Below are 23,352 nucleotides of genomic sequence, written 5' to 3' on the forward strand. Positions count from 1 at the left end.
AGGATTAAGCACTGAGGAGCTGCACTTGGGAAGGTTCTGTTGTTTGTTTGTTTTTTTTTTTTTTTTTGTTTTTTTTTTTTTTTTCTTTTTTTTCTTTTTTTTTTTTTTAAATTCCAACCATTACAATAACAAGAGTGATTAGAATAATTAAAATCCACCGCGAAACAGCTTCATCTTGAAAAAAAAAATAGTTTCCATTCCTCCTTCAATCTTATCCCTGACCTGAAACTGAATTAATGCTGCTTACAGCAAAACTTGCCCCTGCCAGGAATGCCTGCAATAAATTACATATGATTGGCCATATACAAAGGGATTGCTGTTAGGAGAGGGGGGAACTGCGCTGCCAGGCTCTCTGAGGGCACTCAGGATCCCAGTGCAAGGCTGCAGCTGACATTTAATTTAAAAATCAAAGGTTGCTCAATGCAAAAAGTGAGCCCATGCGACCGTAATAAGAAAAGCAGCGGGGGGCTCCGTGGGAAGGATGGAAATTTAAAAATCACTGTTTCTAATAAGCACATACAATATCTTAAACAGATAATTAAAGAGCTCTTATCACATTTGTATGTAGATTGAACAAAATATGGCAAGATGCCTTGTCAAAACATCCTCCAAACAGAATGTTATGCGTCACAAGATGGATGAAAGGCTCTGACACAATTTCCAACCTATCTCTGCAGATTCCCAGACATCTTCTGTGTCTAAAGGACAGTGCTGACCTGTCAGGTCCATCAAAATCACTAAGTACATCTTCTGGGTGATCTTCCCCCTTATTCCACAGGTAGAACAGGAGTGGATGGAGACAGACAGGTCCAAGAGACACCTTGAGTCCAGTTTGCATTTCCATCCTAAACACCCAGCATCTGGCAGCTTCCTGCCTGACCTGGTGACATGAACTCAAAGCCTCATTTCTCCAACACACCAACCCACGTGTGAAACAGAGCCTGGCTCAGGTACCTGGTCCTTGAGATGGGTCTCTGTGCAGTACTTCCATTGCTGAAACACCTCGGACAGTTTATCCAGGCCCCCGTGGTGAAAATGGAAGATCTTGTACTGGCTCTCCCTGCTCGCCACCACCAGCTGCCCACAGGTACACGCCTCATCACTGTGGGAACAATGGAGAGCAACCTGCAGGGGCCACCCGGCACCACGAGGGACCAGCAGGGACACGGGGCCTCGGGGAGACAGTGCAGAGCAAGTCACAGAGGGCAACACCAAGCTGCCCCTTCAAACAGGGCACAGAGGCAGCCTTACATCCCTGGGACTCACTCTTCCCTTTGGGTCACTTCAGCTGAGATATTTTATGATGGTATGACATGGTCATAGTGACAATTTTCTCCACTTGTGCCTGGTAGCAGCACTATTTTTACCCTTCCTTCACATGAAGGAATTAAAATTTGTCTTCCCTGGAGAAAAAAGCCACAGGAAGTCTGCCCCAGAAACATTAAGGCAGTACACAAAGTCAGCTCCAAGGGATGTGCAGACATGCTCACACACAGCTCTGTCCAAAGAAACAGGGAGTGAGAGCAAAAAGAGGGAGCAAAAATATTTTTGCAATTATTTGAAATAAATTTTGTAATAATTTGAAAGATAACTGAAGAGGCTGAGAGCAGCAAGACTCCAGAGGAGCCTGGTGAGAGGCAGGCAAAAGAAAAGGTACCATAGATAAAGATGTTTTTCATATCCCCAGGTTATTTGAAGCATTTATGGTATGACAGCTAAGAGCAACCTTTACTTTACTAAAAATAAAATCCTTTCGACTCTTTGACTGTAATTCAGAGGCTCTCCTTGGGAAGGCTGACACTCACTTTCCTGCAGACAATTGTTCTGGAAAGGCTTCCAGGTGGGATTGCAGAAATCACCTCTGCCCAGAGCCCCAGCATGGAGCATGAACATCTCACACACAGCTCACACACAATTCACACACAATTCACATGATTTATAAAGCTCACACACAGCTCACACACAGCTCACACACAATTCACACCCAGCTCACACACAATTCACATAATTCCCATGATTTATACAGCTCACACAAGGATCCAGTACCTGAAGAAAAGGCGAAGGGATCTCATTTGTCCCAGGTCTACTCTGAAGACACCACACACCTGCTCGAGGGCAAATACCTTCTGCTGTTCATCCCATCTGGTGCTCTGTGTTTGCCCATTGTTCTCCTGGAACTGGGCACTGGTGTCCAGGCTGGAGGCAGAGCTGGTGGAGCAGGTCATGCGATTGTCACACGTGTCCCTGTGGCAGAATGTGGGGACAAAAACCCTGTCAGCCACAGGAGGCTGTGGGTATGTGCACCAATCACAGATGCTCCATGTGAAACACCTTTAGTCAGAGTTCTGAAACTGGCATTCATTCACCAACTAAATTATTTTTATTTAAATTAATCCCTACCATTCCCAAAAGCATCCTGCTGTTGGCCTTGTCCTAAAGTTCTTGCATGCAGAACTGGGGAGAGCCAAAGCCACTCCTCAAAACACAATATTTTGAGAAGGTAAAATGAAGGAGCTCAAGCAATGCCCTCAGTGTCCAGCTCAGCCACTGCACATCAGGATGGGGACAGGAGGAATGAGCACATTCCAACAGCAGCATGGACCTGAGATCTCATCTGGAAATTCCCTCTTTGACGAGTAAGATCCAAAGATGTTTCCCCTGAACTTGAGTTTCTCATTACACCTCTGCAAGAGGACGTGCCAAGCCTGGATTCATGTCTATAAACTCCAGACAAATGGTTTCCACCTGCAATCTTGAACCTTGGCAGAGTTAGGATTGGGAAATCACACCTGAGCTCTTCAATCCACCATAAAGTAGAGAGTGAACCCAACCCTTTCCCAATCCACCCCAGATCTCCAGCTTTAAATGCAACCTGAGCTCAGACTCAAAAAACCCCCATGTCCCCACCAGCCCCCATCCCAAATGAAAACTATCAGTGCTTTGGGAATGAGTGAACGTGAAACTGTGACCCCTTGGCTCGTAAAAAGGCCAATGCACGTGAACAATCTCGGCGCGGGCTCTGAATGGGCTCTGCTGTGAAATTGGGGTTTGCCAGACAAGGCCCGGAGCAGGTACAAAGCAGCCCCCTGCAAGGCCACTTTATGTGGTGTTTTCTAATCCTCTTATCCAACAATGTGGGCACTGAAGGCTGGAAATCACACACTCAGCATGCACTTCACATCCGTGTGCCTCCTGCGCCTGGCTCGGGGCCTCTTCCCTGGAGCAGCGTCCTGGGCAGCAGTGCCCCATGGGCCAGGGCAGCACATGCTGGGACAGGGCTCTGGACAGCCCAGCCAGCTGGGGGCATTTTCCTCCTAGCCCTGCTCCAGGGTGTGGCTCAGCTCCCCCAGCCCCTTCCTGCTCCTGTGGCACGGGATGAGAGCTAGGCTGGTTGGCTCCAGCTAAAGGAGCAGCTTCGTGGCTCTCCGGGAAGTTCTGCTGCGCCGGTTTTTGGAAAGAAAGCAGCAAGCAGAACTCACACTCAGGCCATTCAGAGGATGAGGACTCTGAAGGGATGTGGCAGTTGGGATCACACCACACATCCAAACTCACTCCAGGTTAGACACCAGGATTCCTTTGACCACAGGCACAGCTGTACACCATCCCCTGCCTTGGGAACTTTTCCATGAAGATTGTACTGGCCTTTATGAAAAATCACCTTACTTTCTGATAAGGTGGCAAAATGTAACACGTTCTAAAACACTGAGTATCTAACATTAACACAGATGTAACAAGAGTGCTGGTACAAGACACTTGGGCTGGACTGCCTGCTAGGAGCAGCTGGTATTTATGGAGCAACACTTCATAACAGCCACAGCTGGTTACACAGGATTTTCCTGGAAGAGATGACTCAAACCAACTCAAAGATTAAGCAGAGGCAATCCATTTTCTAAAACTCTTGCAAAGAGGAGCTGGTCAGCATAGCAAAGGGCTGGAGCGTGGATTGGTGTGAGGATCATGCAGGTGCTGGTCACAGAGGTCCACATGCCAGTTCTTCAAGAACGTCATCTGAAATGACCAGCACAAATGTCCAGAGAGCTGCCAAGAAATGAGCTGCCAGTAGAGTTGGTTTTGATGTTGGGCATTCTGTAGCTCCTCAGCACATCACTTCCAGCTGCAGCTCCCTGTGCTCCAAAACCCAAACCTGCCCCAGATGCAGCAGCAGCCAGCTGAGACCTGCGGGCGGGAGAGGCCGGGCACAGTCCTGGCACCGGGGGAACCTCCGGAAATGCTTCTCCAAGACAAATGTTTGCAGTTCCCATCCAGCAGCGGCGACAAGCTCGCACATGCATCCCTGGGCACGGGAGCCTCCTGTCTCAGGGGGTTCAGCCCTCACAGGCAGCAAGAAGCACAGGGGTGAGCAGAAAGCCTCAGCCTGGGCAGCCCGGGGAAATTCCGATGTTCTCATGATGCAGAGGGTGAAATCTGAAAGAGACACCTGTGCCCTCCCTGCCCTTCACAGGAGTCAATGGACACAAACATTCTCACAGGACAGAGCAGAGACAGAAGCACCTCGTGCTGGTGCTCACTGAGTCACCGGGGAAATTCGGAAAAACCCACACTGTGTCTAAAATTACTTTTTCCTGTATGTATTGATTGACAAAAAATTGAAAATACTCTAATCTCTGGACTACTTTTAAATAAAACTTTAATATTGAGATAATTCTGTAGGTCAGTGATAACAAGCAGTATGATCTCTGCTAATTTTGTGGGGTTTGGGGAGTCCTCTAACCAAGCACTCAAGATAGACAAATGCAGGGGAAGAGTTTATTGTTTGTCAGACTATTCTATCTGTCACAGCACCCCATAAAAGCAGAAGCTGAAGCACTGCAATGCAAATAGCTGGAGGAACATTCCAGAGAGACTTTGGGTTGTGGGATCCAGGAAAAACAGAGCACCAGCTAGTACACAGCACTGGTCAGCAAAACAAGTGCAGTGGGCCACGGGAATAAAAGGGACAGGGAAAAAAATCAAGGAGGATTAGAAAACCTGGGTCAGGAAACTCCGGGCCATGCTCATGTGTTCGGTTCAAGAAGGTCATGGAGGGAGCGTGTTCAGAGAAGGGAACAGAGCTGGGGAAGGGGCTCAGCCTGGAGAAAATTAGCTCAGAGAGGACTTTCTCATTCCCTGAGAGAAGAGTGGAGCCAGCCAGGGGTTGGGCTCTGCCCCTGGGGAACAAGGGACAGGACAGAAGGAAACAGCCTCAAGCTGTGCCAGCGGAGGGCCAGGTTGGATAATGGGGAAGAAGTCCTCATGGAAAGGGCTGTCAGACATTAGCACAGGCTGCCCAGGGCAGTGGTGGAGTCCCCACCCCTGGAGGGATTTAACAGCCACATGGATGTGGCACTTGGGGACATGGGTCAGTGGTGGCCCTGAAAGTGCTGGGGGAACGGTTGGACTCAATGATGTCTGAGGGCTTTTCCAACCCAAACAATTCTGTGATTCTGTGACTCCACTTCAGCCTCTTGCCCTCAGCCAAGTCCTACCACTCTTGTCCCAAAATACATCCCAATCCTGCTGGGGAGCAAGAACAGGGGCTGATGTATTTTCCCCACTCTACAATCAACTACAGCAGCCAACCATATCCACATTCCTGGAGCCTTTGCAGTCCCAAGGAGCCACCATCCCCCTCCCACCCCACGGGACCTCTCGCACGCCCCACTGAGGAGCTCAGGTGAGACTCAACCTGCAGCAATGGGACCCAACTCACTGTTCCAAAGCCCTGGAACACACCTACGGCACAGAGAGAGCTGAACCCAATTATTATTTCTGTTCCAGAGACCTGCCCTGATTACCTGGGAAGCCAATTTCAGCAACAAAGACCTAATAACTCATTTTACAATGTGATGTGACAAATATAATTACGAGAGAGAAAGGGGCTGAAGGCTGCAGCCACGATGTGGCGGTTACCCAAGCTGTCAGCGTGCACCACCTGATTCCCAGAGAGCCTCCTGCCAGAGCCAAGCCCTGCTGCTGGAGCTGCCTCTCCATCAGTCACTAATAACAGCTCCCACAGCCCCAGCATTCCTGCACGCCGGCTTGGGACCATCATTTACAGACAATGAGTATCATCATAATGTATGAGCATCCATGTAATGGGAATTACATGCCCCTTTTCCTCCCCAGGGGTTAGCATTTCTCTGTTTCTCCACTATTCCCCACAGGCACTGACCTTCTGGGTTCCTCTTCTTCCCAGCAAGGTGAAACGGCTCCTGGCAGCATCAGCTGCTAAGACAGACAGCTTCAAACAAATAATCCGCCAATAAAAGTTCAAAGCTATCCTGAAATGCCTAAAAATTTAGTGCATGGCTGTACAGAGTAAGGTAATATTGAGTATCTGGAACCCAAATCCATTGTTCTGATAAAAAAAGTGTCCTTGACAATATACATGTATTATAGACTGGAACACGCTGAATTCAGTGACACAAAAGACATGCAAAGGAAACCAGATTGGTAATTTAGGATTAAAAAAGAAATGTTGAAATGTCTCTGCTCGCTCTGCAGAGCAGGGCTGGAAGGACACTCGCAGGACAGCACCAGCTTCCCACGAAGTGTGGCACACAGAGCCAGCCACAGACAGGGAAATGCTGCTGTCACACTCTGACCAGCACATATGAGTAACCAGGTTAAGAACTGTGTTCAAGCCACCCTTTGGCTGAAAACATTTGGAACTTGAAGTTTCTGTGCCTCAGAGAACCCAAACAGAATGGATTTCCACTGACCATGGTGACCAGCGAACAAGGTGGTCGATAGCCTGGATTTAGAAAGCCTAGCCAGGATTCTAAAATGAAATGTCAAAGCATCCTCATGTGGAAGCATTTCTATACATCTGCAAACACGTGGGAAACAAATCCAACAATTCCTCCTATTTGTTGGGGAAACCTGGGAAAAACTACTCAGGCTGTTACAGTACAAAGTGCATGGATGTCAACATGGACTTTCCAAGAGCTTGTTCCACAGGCTTTCCATTGATCTGTTTGCTTTCAAAACATAAATTTCCCCACGTTGAACGGCACTAAATGCTATTTAGTAGCTAATTAACTTTCTGTGCTGAAAACCTCCTGTAATTGCACTTCTTTCACCTTTTTGAGTCCGTGTCCCCCCGGGAACTCAAGCTGTCCTACGGCATTTGTTCTGCTCATTTCTATCTCACAGGCACAAGTTCCTCCCTGACACCGGGCTGCCAATCACGGCGGCAGAGGTCACTGGAGACCAAATTAGGAGCACTCTGCCTCTGACAAACTTGCTTCGTTTAGCTCGCTGTAAAGGGAAAATAAACAGTTACGAAAAATAATTGTATCCTTTCAAGCAGGGCACCGGGAAGCAGATCCAAGCCCTTGTCCAAGTCAGCGCATTGTTGTTAGTCACTCCTCGCATTCCTGTTATTAACAACACCCCAGGAACAGGCTGTTTACATCCCAGAAGTGCTGGAGTCCCTCCCTCCCCTCGGACCGAGCAGAGGGTCCGTGGCCAGAGCCTTGTTCGGGGACTCCTCAGGCACCCTCTGACCTTGGGCTGAAGCAGCAAGTTCACCGTCAGGGACGGGGCTGGGAACTAACAGCAGCTCTGCCAACGCCAGCCTGACAAACAAACCACCGCAACACGGCGAGGGACTCGGCAAACCCGATTATGCAGCTCTGCCTTCTGACGGGCGTAATTGGTTTGTCCTTGAGAAATAAAGATCAAACCGATTTGTTCTGCTGTACGGGGCCATCGCAATCCGCGCTCCCAGCGCCCTGCCTGCCTTCCCTGAGCTTCCCAGCACCTGGCACAGATGGAACACGGATCCCCATCCCAGACACTGGTGACAGCACCATCCTGCCCCGTGCCCGGGAGGGGTGAAAGCCTCCCCACACTGGGGGCTTTGTTGCTCCTCATTCATCCCTCCAAGGCCTTGAGGCCGGAGGGGAAGCTGAGCGATTCCAGCCAGCAAGGGGGCATTAGGAAAACAGCCCCATGGCTTCCAAAGGGTCCCCCCAGTGCTGGAGTTAAAGCAAAAGGAAAACAAAACAAACCCAGAGTTCTTGAGTTCATTACTTTGAATGTAAATGGAAAAGGCAAAAAAAATAAGCAGAAGTTTGTAGTGAAGTAATGGGTGTTTTAATCGCTTTTCCCCAAAGCCTGGAATGTGATACACATCTAGCTCCAGCTAGGAGACAAACAATCCGCTTTCACAGCTGATGCTTCCACACAGGTGTAGCTGCTCAGGTAAACCCAAGTGAGGTTTTTCTGGTTTTCTCTGTGACTTCTTGTTGCAGGGAGAGAGAGGGGGCAGAATGAGCGGTTTGATGCTTAGCAATAAAATACACACAGCTCCGAGCAGCCAAACACAACAAATCACTTAGAGCGAGCGGACACTGCTCAAGGATGCAAATGTTACCTTCACTTTGAGGGAGGAAAATGTTCCAGAAGCTCAGTGTTGGGTTTTTACAATCCGTACAGAAAAGGGGCACCTCATGCCTGGGCTTACACTCATTAATAAATCAATCGAAATGCAACACTTTAAAAAAAGAAATTCCTTAGATGGAAAAAGTGATTTCTCAGCAAAGCCCGAAAAAGAATGTTTGCTTTTCAGCCCATTCCAGTCTGGAGAAGGAGACCTTTCTTCCCCATGTTTATTTTATTTTTAAAATCAATGGATTATTTTGCTTTTTTCCCTTTCAGTTCAATCCATGCAAAAATAAAATTCTCCCCTAATTATGCTAATTATAATCAAGCCTTCAAACCGCTGCTCCCTTGAAAGACCTGCCGATTACCTTTGTTCTTATATTCCTGGCTCTAAGCAGTGAACTGGGAATTTCAGGGGGACATTTTAGTGGCAAAGTTAACCAACTCCCCGGACCCTGCTGCTGCCCCAGCGTGAGCTGAGCCGGCACCACCCAGGGAGGATTTCACTGTTTCCACAAGACAATGCGGATTTCCCAAGGGAAGAGCTTGCTTCAAGTAGCAGAAAAGGGAGAGGAAAGAGGAGCGCTGCCTAAAAGCATGTTCCAGAGTTATTGTAAATGCCTAATGCTGGGATAATTGCGAGGCCCGAGCCAAGGAGACAGAGGCCATGCAGATTTATTTGCATATACTGTGGCGCTTTGGAGGGGACATGCTCTTTATTTTGATTCACTTAACGCAATTCTTCCCTCACAAAGCTGTGGATACCTGCCAGTGCCATTTATCTCTGCTCTCCATTCAGATTTCTGGGCGTTGCGATTGTATAAATAAATAACAGAAGAAATGCAAGAATATCCAGGGAAAAGGTGAAAGCAGCCCTGGGGAGAAGGACCGGGGGGTGCTGGTCATTCCCTGGCCGTGTGTGCTGGAACCAGAACCCCCCTGAGCCTGGGCTGAGCCCAGCGTGGGCAGCAGGGCCAGGGATTGTCCCCTCTGCCCCTCAGGTGAGACCTCACCCGCAGAGCTGCCCCAGCTGGCAGGAGCTGGAGCTGCTGCAGAGCCCAGAGGAGGCTCCAGGATGATGCCAGGGATGGGGCAGCTCTGCTGGGAGGAGAGGCTGGCACAGCTGGCATTGCTCACCTGGGCAGGAGAAGCTTTGGGGTGAGCTCAGTGTGGCCTCAGAGAGGCTGGCACAGCTGGCATTGCTCACCTGGGCAGGAGGAGCTTTGGGGTGAGCTCAGTGTGGCCTTGCAGGGCCTGAAGGAGCTGACAAGAAATTTGGAGGGAGTCAATTTCCACGGGATGGAGTGCCAGGACAGAGGGAATTGGTTTGAAACTGAGAGCAGATTTAGATGAGATATTAGGAAGAAATCCTTCCCTGTGAGGGTGGGCAGGCCCTGGCACAGGGTGCCCAGAGCAGCTGGGGCTGCCCCAGATCCCTAGAAAGGCCCAAGGCCAGGCTGGATGGGCTTGGAGCAGCCTGGGACAGTGGGAGGTGTCCCTGCCATGGCAGGGGTGGCACTGGGTGGCCTTTAATGTCCCTTTGCACCCAAACCAAGGCACGGCTCCGGGATCTCCCGCCTCGGCCGCGCTGAGGGGAGGGGGGGGGGGCAGCACCGCGAGTCCCGGGGGGCACCGCTGGGCACAGCGCGCCCCCTGGCGGTCCCGCCGCGCCACCGACCGGCCCCGGCCCCGGCCCGGGACACGGGCACGGTCACGGGCATGGACCATGTCCACAGTCACAGGCACCGGCTGTGGTCATGGCCGCCGGCATGGGTCACGGCCATGGTCACGGCCACGGCCACAGGCCATGGGCACGGTCGTGGTCATGGGCGGCAGGCATGGGCATCAACCACAGCCACGGTCACAGTCACGGTCATGGTCATGGCCGTGGGCACCGGTCACGGCCACGGTCATGGTCACAGCCACCGGCCATGGCAGTGCCTCACGGTCACAAAAAAGCCACGGCAGCCGCAATCCACGGCTCCACAGAAAGCCAGCACAGGCCTGCCCACGGAGCTGTGTCCGAAGCAGGGCTCCGGGCCTTCCCCAGCGTCCTCAGCAGACCTGAACCATGCCCAGCGCCTCAGAGCCCGGGGGCAGAGGGGACCCTCCGTGTCCCCTCCTGGCTCCCGCTGCCTGCCCTGGGGTCTCCCTCCTGGGGACCACCCCTCTCGCTCCCTCCCCAACATCCCAGATAAAGAGCCTCACGGACCCCTCAGCCGCAATTCCCGATCCCAAGTTAGCTGTCACTATTTTCTTCCAACGAAATCTGGCAGCAACCCAAGAGAGGGAAAAAACAAACCTGCTATAATTAATGTTCTTGCTGTTCAAATATTTATATAAAGCAAGATAGAGCCGTATGCCTCTGCAATCTCTTGGATCTGTCCAACCTTCTCAGCTTTGCAGCCGGGAACAACTTTAATTGATTACACAGTGCTGCTGATGGCTCAGGCCAGCTCCCCTTCCCAGTGCCCGGCTCCACACAGACCACTCCTCCCTTAGGGAAGCTTACACTGACCCCAGAACACAAACAGAAGACACCAAGGACTATCCTTCTGATGGAAGAAGGATTTGTGGATGTTTTTGCCCGGGCATGGGTTTGGGTACAAATGAAATTAGGAGCTTTGCTGTCTTACATTATAAGTGGCACCAGTTCAGGCAAGTCCTAGGGAATTGAAGCCTGGACCAGGTACCCACCTCGCTCCTCCCCAGGGCTGAATTAATTCAAAACTGAGATGCTGCAAGAAGTTACAGGAGATTTTAAAGTCTGTGACCAATTCCCCTGGTTCCAATATAATCACTTCTGTTACAACAGCGATGAATTCCCAATCTCTTGATGACTCCAGAGCTCCTGCCAGTTCACTCTAATTTCAGCTCATTTCCCTTATAATTTTGTCTCCTGTTTTTGCTGCAGAGGTCGGAACGGCTCTCAGCCCTTCAGGTGAGCTGCCAAAACAAGATGATGCAATGGCTGCGCTGCTCCCACCGGCTCCTGGAGCAGCTCATTTACTGATGAGCTCCTGGGAAGCGGCTTAACAACAGGATGTGCAACACATCCGTAAAAATTGCATCAGCTGCGACGCCAGAGGAGTTTTTCCCTGTGTGAGCTTCGCCTGGGCTGTCTGTGATCGATCTGCCACATGAATTCATGTCTGCTGAAGAACATGAGAACTCACCATCAGCCAGCTCCATTATGACAGTGTTTCGTTATTTTTATTACTGCCTGCTAGAATGATCGATGTCTCATGAAAGATGTTTCCTTCCTGCATTGATTCCACCTTGACCAGGTCGCTTCTGCCCGTCCTTTCCAGCCTCAGCTGTGGGAGCACTGCTGGCCTCTGTCAACCTGTGGGGCTGCTCACGGAGCTCCAGCCTCGGGCCAGATGTTGCCCCAAACTCCACTCATACAATTCCAACACTGAGGCTCCTCAGTCCAAATTTTGACTGTACTGGCCAACATCCCAAGGTGAAGTGAGTGAAGGAACCAATGCCAGCGTGTGCATCTCCTCTTCAGCACTGTTGTGGTGCTTGTCAGGTAGCAGCAATTGCAGTTGAGGAGTGAAAAGCCTCCTGAGCACCCATGAGAGCTCCTGTTATGCAGGGATCACTTTGGCACAGCACAAACCCAACCCCAAACCAAACCCTACTCACAGAGCACTAAGTGCTTGCACAACTGACTGTATAGATCTGATGTCACGGTCAGTTCAATAACTCCAGCAGCATCAGTGGATGGACATTACAGAAGTGTCAGATGCTGTTTGGTTGCCTGGATGTAACAAAAGCCTTTTAGTTTCAATTTACTGCTGGGAAAATGGAAGCAGAGGAATTTCCCAAGGCAGCAGCGAGCCAGAGCTGGGCACAGAGAGCAGCTGCCCTGAACTCGTGTCCTTCAGGCCACAAGGCAAACATTTCTTGACAGCCAGCAAACAACCGGGACAGGGGAGGGAAGGGACAGAATGGAATGATTTTATTTCCAGAATCCTTCTTTCTCCACGGAAACACAGACCCTGACAAAGCTGCCATCAGTGCAGGTTTTCCCCACACTAGCTGCCTCCTGCAGGAACCACGTGCTGGGAGCACTAAGGATTAAGAAGGACACAAACCCCAGGACAGTAAGGCCACCATTCCTTGAGGGATGAGGACACCCTGCAGCAGTGTGCCAGGCTGGTCTAAAGAGAGAAGCAGGAGTGTGCATGCTGGTGCTGGGACACTCCCACTGCTCTCAGCCCCAGGAACTGTGTGAATGGGAGGAGGACACATCGATCACTGCGTGGGACCCTTGGCAGCGTGTCAAACTGAAGCAAAGAGGGGAAAAAAACAATGGATACGTTTTTGTTTCCTTATGTTCCACCAGGCGAGTTGGTGACTTGCAACTGGCTGACTCGTTGTGCAACTCCAGGGCTCCCCAGCCCACCTCCCTCCCTCCTCCTGCACACTCTGCAGTGTTTGGGGCTCCCTCATGCCCAGGTGGCCAGGCCACCTCCTCAGGGACACTCCAAGAGGCAGATGGGACTCGTGACTCCTGTCACATATGAATTCTGTCAAGCAGCTTGCTGAGCCCCTGCTCTCATCTGATCCAAGTGTACCTGTACATCCCAATTCTTCCACAGTGACCTGTTTCTCCATTTCTGAGGATATCACACAGGAAGCTGGCTGGACTGAAATGCAACATACTCCTTCAGCTTCTGCAACAACCACAGGGAAGAGCAGAGCTGTCTTTGCAGCAACTCCCCAGAGCAGAGGGAAACAACCAGAAACAGTCGCTCCTCCTGGCAGAGAGGAGGTGGTGACTCGGAGGTGGGGAGGGAAGAGAGCTCAAACAATCTGCCAGCAGCACAAACTTTGTTCCCACTCCAATTCTGGCTCAGAGGGGAAGCAGCCAGCAGAAAAACCCAAACCAAAACAAACCCTTAAGAAACAAAGAAGCTGTTCCCATGTTTGTAGTGACTCCTGAAACAGCAGCATCTCCTGTCCCTCAAAATGCTGAGATGAAAGCGGGAAATATGAGATGCTTTTTGACCAGACTTTTGCAAAGGCTTCTATGCAAAATCTCCCACTCAACAGCTTGTAAGATCCTGCAGATTCCATGGAAGGCGGCTCAATGGGGAAGAACAAATTGGCACAAAAAATGCACACACTGGACAAAACCCTTTCAAGTCAAAAATCCCAAACAACAAAAGCTCTGTTTTATTAATCTGCTGCCAATTATGAGTGTCATGTGCACTGCGTGAGGCTTCAGACTGGCAGCACAGGAGTTAAAAAAGAAGGGAAAAAAAGCAGAACCAAGCAGACTGTGTGTGCAGAGCCGGCTCTGCCTGGCTGGAGCTGTCTGGGCTCCAGCAGCAGTGAGGAAGAGCCGGCAGAGGGCAGGGAAATGCCACAGGAATTCACAGACAAGGCACAGAAGATGCAATAAACCATATTTCCTTCCTTTCCTGACACTATTTGCAGCTCAGAGCATAAGTGTTGCAGCACAGTTAAACCACAACACTCCCGACTCACTGGACACTGCCTGGGACCCTCCTGCACCAGCTCCTTGTGGGAGCAGCCCAAGCCCACAGCATTCCTGGGACAGCGTGGGAGCAGCCCAAGCCCACAGCATTCCTGGGACAGCGTGGGAGCAGCCCAAGCCCACAGCATTCCTGGGACAGCACGTAGGCTGTGGCCCACGCCAGGACTGGGGTTTCCCCAGGATGAGCTCAGCCTCCTGGTTTTCAGCAGCCAGGATGTTATTCCAAATGTGTCCCTTGCTCTTCCCACTTCCCACCACTACAGTGGGGTAATAACACGTTCCTGAGCCCTGAGCTTCACAATCCCTCCGTGAGAACAGAAGATGCCAGGCTATGCACATTTCCCTCGTGCTCATTGGGGTTTCTCTCACCCAGCGATCTGGCAAAGGCTGCACTTTATTACTTGGGATGGGATGGGACAGCCATCACTCATCCTACTGCACAGGTGCTGCAGAGCTCAAGCCCAGCAAACCCTGGGCACACCCTGAATGCAAAGCTGATACAAAGTCTGACATCACCTCACAGAAGAGTTTTAAAATATCCAGAGAGAATTGAATCCATTAGAATACTTCCTCACAAGCCTCGTTCTTACTGGCATTCTCTGGGCTTGAGATGAGCCCACAAAATAGAGGCAGAATCTCTTCAACTGTCAGTGCAGTCTGTGCATTGCTGACATGCACAAAGGAGAACTCGTTTTCCTCATTTCAGGTGTAGTTTCAAAGTTGAGTTGTAGCCTAAAAATCAGCCCCATGGTGCTTCAGGAATGCATCCCATCCATCCTCCCTGAGATGGGAGTGAGTAACACACCAACAGGGCAGGGCCCAGAAAGTCAGAACCACTGGGTATGGAAACAGGGAGTTGTACAGGTGCTCTCCTGCTCCTTATTCCCTTGCCAAGGTGCCCTCATCCCCCTTTGGAGTTTACTGCAGGTGACACGGAGAAGCACTGACTGAAATACCCAGGTTTTAGACATGGAAGAATTAATGTTTATCTGTCTGAAGTGAGACCACATTCTGAATAGCAGCAAAACAAGCTCCCACACGCAGGTTTCGTGTCAACACAGGGCCCGGAGGAGTGCCCATGGCTCAGGAAGTCAGCAGGGCCCTTTGATGTGGCTCTGCACGAGAAGCAACAAGCTCAGATCCTCAGCAGAGCCAATTAGGCAAACAAAGGACCCGTTTAATTTAGCAATGTTGCTTCCAGGGTTCAAGACAGTTCACCTGAAAGGACATACACACAGCCCTGATGTTTGGGGCCAGGGTTCCCTAAGCAGAAGCAGAACTGGCTGACAGTTTCCTGTAAACTCCATAGGAGTCTGAAGCAAGACAGGGCATTGAGCTCAATGCCACTGTGACATTTCTCAACTCCCTTCAGCACCTCCCAGCTCAACACCCAGCACCCAGAGGAAGGATACACTCACCTGCTTTCACTGTCCATGAACACGGAGCTGCTGCTTTTCCCCAGGGCTTCACTGATGGGAGAGAGGCAGAAGGGGGAAGAGAAGGCATCAGAATCAGAGTCAAAAGTGCTGTCCCTGCTCACATCGTCAGCAGACAGCTCCAAGGAGCCCTCGTCCTCCCTGCAGTCCAGGCCCTCCTCCGTGCCCTCAGACCTGCAGTGCTCCTCCTGGGAGCTGACCGTGGACAGGGTCCCCGAGTCGCTGCGGGGCGGCTGCGGGGACCGGCGGGCGCCGCTCTGCGACAGCTTCTCGCCCTCCGAGGAGGGGGCCCCGTCCCTCACCGGCTGGGACACCGGGAGGATCTCAGAGTCGCCCCTGGGGCCCGGCGCCCCTCTCTGCTCCGGGGGGGACGCGGGCTGGCCGCTGCCGAGGGCCTGGGCGTGGCGGCCGCGCTTTCGGGGCGCCTTGCGCACCGGGGAGCTCTCGGGGGTGACGTAGCGCAGGGCCTCCTCATCCTGCCGCTGGATGCGCGAGTTGGGCACCCAGGCCAGGATCAGCGTGGCTCCCAGGAGCTCGTCCTTCTCCATGTACAAGCACAGGTAGCCTGAGAGAGAGAGCACAGCAGCACTGGTTGTGATATGGAGTCGTTGTAAGGGAACCCATTGCCCTGGAATTTCCCTTTCCCCGGCTCGCTCCATCCCTGGAAATGTTCAAGGCCAAGCTGGGTGGGGCTCTGAGCAACCTGGTTTGGTGAAAGGCACTCCTGCCCGTGGCAGGGAGGATCTTCAGGGTCCTCCCTTTACCTTTTCAGGAGATCCCCCCTAACCCAAACCATTCCATGATTCCTGCTGCTTCACTTCCAGTCTACATGGGCAAAACAAACCCTTTAATTTACCAGGACAGAATTCTGTTGAAGGAATTGTGAAGAGCTCAGCATTATTCGGTATTTGCTAATCATTTCAAGTCTGCATGTGGCTTTTAAACAGCTTGAATTCCCTCTGGCCTAACTCAACACAGAAATTACATGCAAATACTTGGACTTCCTGGACAGATTTACTAATCAAGAGTAAATCATAAAATGTGTTCCCACATGAAAAAGTTCTACTGTTTCTTAGTTAAACAATTTCAAGTGCAAGCTGAACATTGATTTCTCAAGAATATTTACCTTAGTGTAGCTGAAGGGCTACAGTATTTATGGGAAGCCAATGCAAAAAGAAGATACCCACACCAAAAGGAAAGCAAGGGTCAGTGCTCAGAGAATAATTCATTCTGTGAAGCTAAGCCAAGAGCCACAGGTCTTTGATGAGAACATGAAAGAGCACAGGAACAGATGAGAATAAAAGGACAGAGCAGGATTTATCCTCATTTACTCCAGTGCATGCAGCCACAATCAGGTTTTTTGGATTTTCCCTTTACCAGTGGTTGCTGAGGCCACTCCAGCAATGACAGCTACAAGAGGATACTTGGATTTCCTGAACAATTCAGGGATTGGAACAAGCAACAGAAGTTACCGTCCTCACATGACAACTTTGGACTGCACAAAAGGAACCAGTAAATCCATGCTGGACCAGAAGAGAAAGGAGCAATATCACTAATCTTCCTACTAAGAGAAGAGCTGATAGCTCAGCTCATGAATGGCTTTCCTGAGCCTTCCACAAAACTGCCTTGCCCTGTCCCCACTGGCACCTCCTCATTTCTTAGAGCCCAGGGTGTGGAACTTGACAGAAGCAGCACTCAGGAGAGAGAAAAAGAGAGAATGGGCAGGGTTTGCAGCCCCCCATCACCTGGGTGGTGCTCCCCGATGGCCTGCAGCAGCTCGGGGGGGTGGACACAGACATTGTTCTTGGAGTAGATGATCTCCCCATCGAGAAGGGAGGAGGAGCCGCCGCCCGGAGTCAGGGTCAGGAGGTCAGATGCTCTCGAAGAGGCTCGACGGAGGAGTCGCCCCAGAGACATCGCCAGGGAAATGTTTCCATCATCTGTCAGCTCTAGTCAGGAGCCAAATTCAGAAGATCTGCCAAGGAGGAGGAAAAAATAGTGTGAGAACCAAAATAACGACAGCTCAGCACGTGCCACCCACTGTCTGAGGACAAGGCTCCCATCAATCCACACCTCGGGCAAGAGCCCACCGATGTTGTGGGTCTGTAACATCACCTCCATGCCTCAAAGGTGCTCCTGCACAGAATCCCAGGACATTTGTCTCTGCCATGAAGAAACATGAAGGCAGCAAAAGGCCACATGTTAACAGTTACCGTGGGAGGAGGCAGAACAGCAATGCTGGTCACTGAAATCCCCACTGAGGGAACAGCTCAGCGTGTGGACATGCCTGATGTGTCACTGACCCGGGGATGTCACACAGCCAGAGCTGATCCCAAAGGTTCCTTCAGCACAGAAATGGCTGAGCCCACAGCACTGAACACAAGGCTGCTGCTCCAGCCACAGCATCTCCAAAACCAGCATCAATCAAACCCACTTCATCTTCTGCTTGTCATTTCTGTGTGTTTGAGGTTTTCGGGGCTGGGATTTTTTTCTGTGAGGTTGTTTTTGGGTTTGGTTTGGGTTCTTTTGAGCCTTGCCAGAGATGAGGCTTGAAAGCCCTGTGTTCACCAGGGGGGCAGAGCCTGGACACAGAGTGTGGCACACCAACTCAGGGCAAACATTTCACTCATCCAGAGTTACACAGAACTGTGGAGCACAATCCCCAGCTCACCCCCAAGTAAGCTCTGTGCTCAAATGAGATGTACTGCTTGCTGGGGCTGATGATGAGGAGCTCTGCAGTGGACCCAGAGGGGTCACCCAAGCTATAAAGCATTCAGCAGATGGACCAGGACGTGTTGGAAGAGCAGGAGGGTCTCACACAAAGCAAGCCCAGTGCAGAGCAGGCTCCCTGCAGCCATCCCCAGCTGGGAAGCACCAGAACCACGGCAGTTTCTGTTCTGCCAAACCCACAGGAGAAGAGGAAACTCCCACTTTTGTTCCCTTGTGTTTACATGGCCCAGCTTGCTGTGACCAGGCCAGTGTGACCCAGCACAGCCCAGACACAGCCACGCTCCCAGGCCTGGGGGAGCTCAGCCCGGGCTGTTCCTGGGGAGCAGCCTCATGCTGGGCTGCAGGGCATGGCCACGAGAGCCAGAGAGGAAAATCAAGCAGACAGGCCCTGGCCTGGGGCACCTTTTGAGGAAATACTTAAGGGCCTAAGCAAGCACTGTCTGATGTTGAACAGCTCTGATTTCCTTAATCTGGTTTTGATGGCAAATCCAGCCAGCCCAGGAGGGCAGAAGGCAGAAATGGCAAAGGGGCATCCCCCAAAGGGCAGAGGGCTGCAGCGAGGTAAAATAGCTGTTCTGCCTCTGACAGTTTGGTACATGCAGGAGACTGCAAATGAGACTGCCAAGCTGTTGACAGAGCCTTCATTAAAGGACAAACTATTGGTTTAACTGCAGTGGCCACATCTGTCAGCTCGAATCACAGCAGAGGCAGTTCCTGTGCTTCAGCCTTTGCTGGGCTTGATGGAGGAGCCTCAGCCCTGCTCTGTACCAGCAAGGGCTCAGGATAAGAGAATCACTCTGCAAGTCCTGCACAGTCCTGTCTCCTTCTAGCACCAGACACATGTAGCCTCCTGCCTCAGCCCCAAAAACTAAACACCAGCCAAGCCCTAATCTCATTCTTGTCCACACTGCCAAAATCCACAGTTTCAGGCTCTGGGTTACACCTGGCAGAAAGTCATTTGCCTCAACCACATTTAAGGAGCAAAAATCACCTTTCCTCTCATTGCACCCTGCAAGAACAGACAGTAAATTCTGGTGCAACTTCTCCTTTCCCCCACTGAGTTACAACATGCTATTTCCAAACAGGGCCAGGGGAGTCAGGGGCAGGGATGTGTGACCTGGGCAGGGTCACCTGTCAGCACAACACTGGCTGCAGCAGCACACACTTTCATCCCTGTCAGTGACTTCTTCAGAGCCCCAAAAATCAGTGGATGCACAGGAGGAAGGAGGCACCAGCTGGCCAGGGAGTGGTTCCTCAGGAAGCACAGTGGACGGGAGCTGGAGAGGTACTTGAGAAACAAGAGGGCGTGTGATGTCCTGCTGCAGCTCTCTGGGTGATCCCAGGGAGGCAGGGGAGGGTCAGGACGTCTCTGCCAACAGAGGCAGAACTTAATGAGCCTTCAGCAGGCACAGAAAGAACAAAGAGACAGGTAAAGATCAAAAGCTGCTCCCTGGAAAGCCAGAGGAATTTAAAGGGAGGTCTTGCTTTGATCCTGCAGAGCACCTGTTGTTCAGCACTGCCTGCATGTGCAGGTGGAAGGCGCTGCAGGTACACACGGCTGGGAAGAGGAAACCAAAAAAAAAAAGACAAAATGTTTGGAATACAGTGTCCTGCCAGCTCAGAAATTCAGTCTGTTGGACTTGCCTTGCAGAAGAGCTGCACATCAGAAATCAGAGACCACTGCAGTGCAGCAGACAGTAGCCAGACACTCTGGGATATATAAATATCACCAGGAAACTCAATCCTTGCACTGTTCTCACAGGCCAGGGAATTCTCTGTAGCTTTGGTTGAAGGATTAATGAAAAACAGATGTGAGTCACAGGACAGTTTCAGGGAGGGTGACAAGAGTTATCTGGGCCAGGGAGAGAGATTGCCAAGGGAAGATAAAAGTGAGGGAAATGTATTAAAAGTCTTCACACACGGGAGCTGTCACTGCCAAAGAAAGGAAGAGCTGTCGATGAAGGACAGGAGAAGCTGTAGGGCAGCTGAACTGTGGCAAGGAATACTGGAGTTGTCATTTTAGCAGCTGGGACAATGGTGCACCAAAACAGGGAACCCCAAGGGGCCATTTACAACACTGGGGTTTCAAAGGCCACAGAAATAAATATCCAGTCAGTCCCAGTGGGGTCCAGATGGTGGACTGGACCTCTGAAGGTCATCTAATCTACTGGTACAGCCCCAAAAGTCCCTGAAACCCAGCTTGGGAAAGTGCACCTCCTTTCTAAAACACAGGAGTTCATACAACACAAAGCAGCAAATCACAGAGACCAAATCTGTGGGGCTTGCTGTATTCTCAGCCCTTTTCCACGTGGGACAACATCTGCACACACAATCTGTGGGGCCTGGGTCGTGGGGAGAGGCAGGAACTGCTGCTGCCTCTGGGAAAGCAGCAGGAACCATCCCACACCTCAGGCAGCAGTAAATCAGCACCATTCAAAAAACCCCGTTTTTCATATTAATTTCGTATTTATCTGCTGATCTGTGGGGATTCTTCCGAGTATGGCAGAGCCAGCTCAGCTCTCCAGAAGCTGAAGCACTGCGTTAGCTGATAAGCTCTTGCTGAGTGCCAATATTTATTAAGCACACACACATTTTCTTCTCCCACACATCAACCGTTGCCACTAAAAATCTTCTCTCCAGCTCCTGTGTCTGTTCACACAGCCCTGGCTGCTCTCCCAGCCGGTGCCAGCACTTCTCAGCTTGGTGAGTGAGAAAGCGCTGGGGAGCCAATTCCTGCAATCACCCACGGAGCCTCTTCCCCAGAGCCTGTCCAGCTCCAGCCAGCAGCATCCAGCCCTGCACCGGCTGCTGGCTCCCCAGGATGCCCTTCCCTGCTCAGAACCATCCCCAGGATCCTGTTTGCCTTGGCACAGGATCTCACTTGGCACCTGCTGCTGCTCCAAAGGCTGCTGCCTTTGGTGGCTCGAGATTGCTGCATCGCGGGGTACACTCTGACACACCTGGCACATCTCCAGGCACCGGGGGCACCCCGCTCCTGTCCCCGAGGAGCCCAGCCCGGAGCAGGGCCAGCAGCCTGGGCTGGCAGCAGCCACAGCTCCAGGGCTGAGCCCTCTGTGCGCTCCGGCTGACGGGGCACATTGGCTTTCCCAGCCACACAACCGAGCTGCAGGGCGCCGGAGGGGAAACGCGACACCTGCAGCGTGTCTGGGCACGGCCAGAAACACGAGCTGGCAAACAGCAGCACCATGCTCAAGTATGAAATGTCTTTGGAAAGAAAAACACAACAGGCTCATTTTCTTTCTTGCCCTTAATAACTGGAATTTAATTTTGCATATTTAAGGAGTGCAGAGTTGCTGCAGCAGTGGGGCTCAGACATTGCACAATCCAGGGAATCCTCTTTCCCCTCTTGGGAACAGCAAGTGCCAGGTTTGGAACTCTCAAGCACAGAGCAACTGGAGTATGGAGCCTGGAGTCAGGACTCAGCTCCTCCATCCCCCGGGTGGATCTGCTGGGCCACTGTCAGCTGGTCACTCACTTGATCTCTGCTCCTCTGCGGGCACATGAGAGCCCTTGTACAACCTTTCCTTTGTATTACAATACCTTGACATTGGGAATATAAAGAGAAAAGCTTTCCAAACTCCTCCCTAGCTGGAGCCAGTTAAGAGGATCCAGCCAAACCAAGGAAAAGCATTTACCATGGGGAGCCACTCTGAAGTCATCCCATCTCATGGGGAGAATTATGTAGGTCACCAAGAAGTGTTTCATTGCTGCCCTGCTGGAGTAGCAGTGGCTCACGGAGCAAGAGCAGAGGGAAGGGAACAGCCACAGTCTGAACAAGTCCAAAGGCAGTCACTACAGTGGGACTGACTTTGCTCAGATGCACCTCAGCTGAGCAGGTAAAAATGGGGCAGCAGCCTGAATCTGCAGGGCTGTGACTCCAGGGATGGAAAGGGAAAGGGAATGCTGTGTCAGGGCTGGCTGCTCCCAGCCACACCTGCTCAGGCATCAGAAAGCAAACAGAAAGCAAACAAAAGGCAAACAAAACTCACCCATCCCCAGCACCAAACTCACCAACAGCACACGCTGTCACTGAGGCACTGTGTGTGCCACATGTCCCTCTGTCCCTGATTTACCAGCCTTTCATGCCACTTGTCTGCACTGCTCGGGCCACAGGAAACGCTTTTATGGCTTTTTATTTCCAACATCCTGTTGCTGTGTCCCGATAACACCCTCAGGACTCGATCCTCAAAAAGCAGCAGCTCAAAGTCCAGCAGTGTGGATCAGAGCTCGGTGGGCGAGCTGACTGCTCTGTTCTCAGTGGGACAGACATCAGACCACGCACCACCTCTGCCACCCGGACACCCAGACTTGCCTTTTTCTTCCTGTTCCCAGTAGCAGCTAAGAACAAAGTACCTCTGCAAGACAAGCCCGAGACCCGAAAGGGCAGATCTCCCAGAGAAGCAGCCGAGTTATTTTACAGTGTCAGCAGCACAGAGAGCAGTGCAGCACCCCACAACCCCTGCCTGCTCCTCAAACCACTGCCCATGGTCCTCCATCCACCTTCCCCGCTGGTAACAGGGCTCAGGCAGATGTTGAGGTCAACTGCGAGAAGACCAGGTCCCCAAAAGGAAGGAAAACATTGAAACACCCCAAACTGCACGGAGCAGCACGGAAAGAACAGAAGAGAAAGTTTAAGAACTATTTCGATTTCAACCAGCGCCCCCGGCGGCATCCCGACCCCCGGTCGGCATTCCGACCCCCGGATAACATCCCGACCCCCGGATAACATCCCGACTCCTGGATAACATCGCGACCCCCGGTCGGCATCCCGACCCCCAGACAGCATCCCGACCTCCGAATAGGATCCCGACTCCTGGATAACATCCCGATCCCCAGACAGCATCCCGACCCCCGGACAGGATCCCGACCCCAGGAGCACCCGCCCGCTCCCGCCGCCCTCCGCGGGGCTCCGCCGTGGGAAGGGCGGACAAAGAGCGGGATCAAACACGGACCTGCCCGAGTACCGGCAGGATCCCGGTGCCGGGCCCGGCGATCCCGGGGCAGCGCTACAGGATCACCCGGCCCCCACGCCCCGCCGCCCCCAGCCCGGCCCGGCCCCGCTGTACCGGCACAGACGAGCCCGGGGAAGCTCCGGCGCTGCCCAGCCCGGGGGGGACTCGGAACCGCCGCCGCCGCTCCCGGCCCTGCGCGGGGCCGCTGCCGCCGCCCGCCCGCTCCGTCCGGCCCGCGGGGCTGTGCCCGCCCGGCGGCCCCGCCCGTCCGCCCGGCCCGGCGCTGCTCGGCCCGAGGAGAGCACAGGGGACC

At 52.1% G+C, this 23,352-nt stretch overlaps 1 protein-coding gene across 3 annotated transcripts in view; it reads right to left on the minus strand.

Annotated features, from left to right (window-relative positions):
• TBC1D16 (TBC1 domain family member 16) overlaps nt 1-23,308 on the minus strand; it is a 28,682-nt gene extending 5,374 nt beyond the window's left edge. For 2 of the 3 annotated variants that reach the window (XM_030232093.2, XM_030232092.2), the window contains exons 1-5: nt 23,154-23,308; nt 17,082-17,311; nt 15,319-15,901; nt 2,047-2,244; nt 955-1,102 (exon numbers count right to left, since the gene is read on the minus strand). In XM_030232093.2, coding sequence (XP_030087953.1) covers nt 955-1,102; nt 2,047-2,244; nt 15,319-15,901; nt 17,082-17,253 — 1,101 coding nt within the window. In that variant the 5' untranslated portion in view covers nt 17,254-17,311; nt 23,154-23,308. The remainder of the gene's footprint in view (nt 1-954; nt 1,103-2,046; nt 2,245-15,318; nt 15,902-17,081; nt 17,312-23,153) is intronic. The other variant, XM_030232094.2, reaches the window with a different exon arrangement.
• Nucleotides 23,309-23,352: the final 44 nt, after the last annotated feature.

The sequence above is a fragment of the Serinus canaria genome, chromosome 18 (assembly GCF_022539315.1).
Source record: "Serinus canaria isolate serCan28SL12 chromosome 18, serCan2020, whole genome shotgun sequence".
Taxonomy (NCBI): domain Eukaryota; kingdom Metazoa; phylum Chordata; class Aves; order Passeriformes; family Fringillidae; genus Serinus; species Serinus canaria.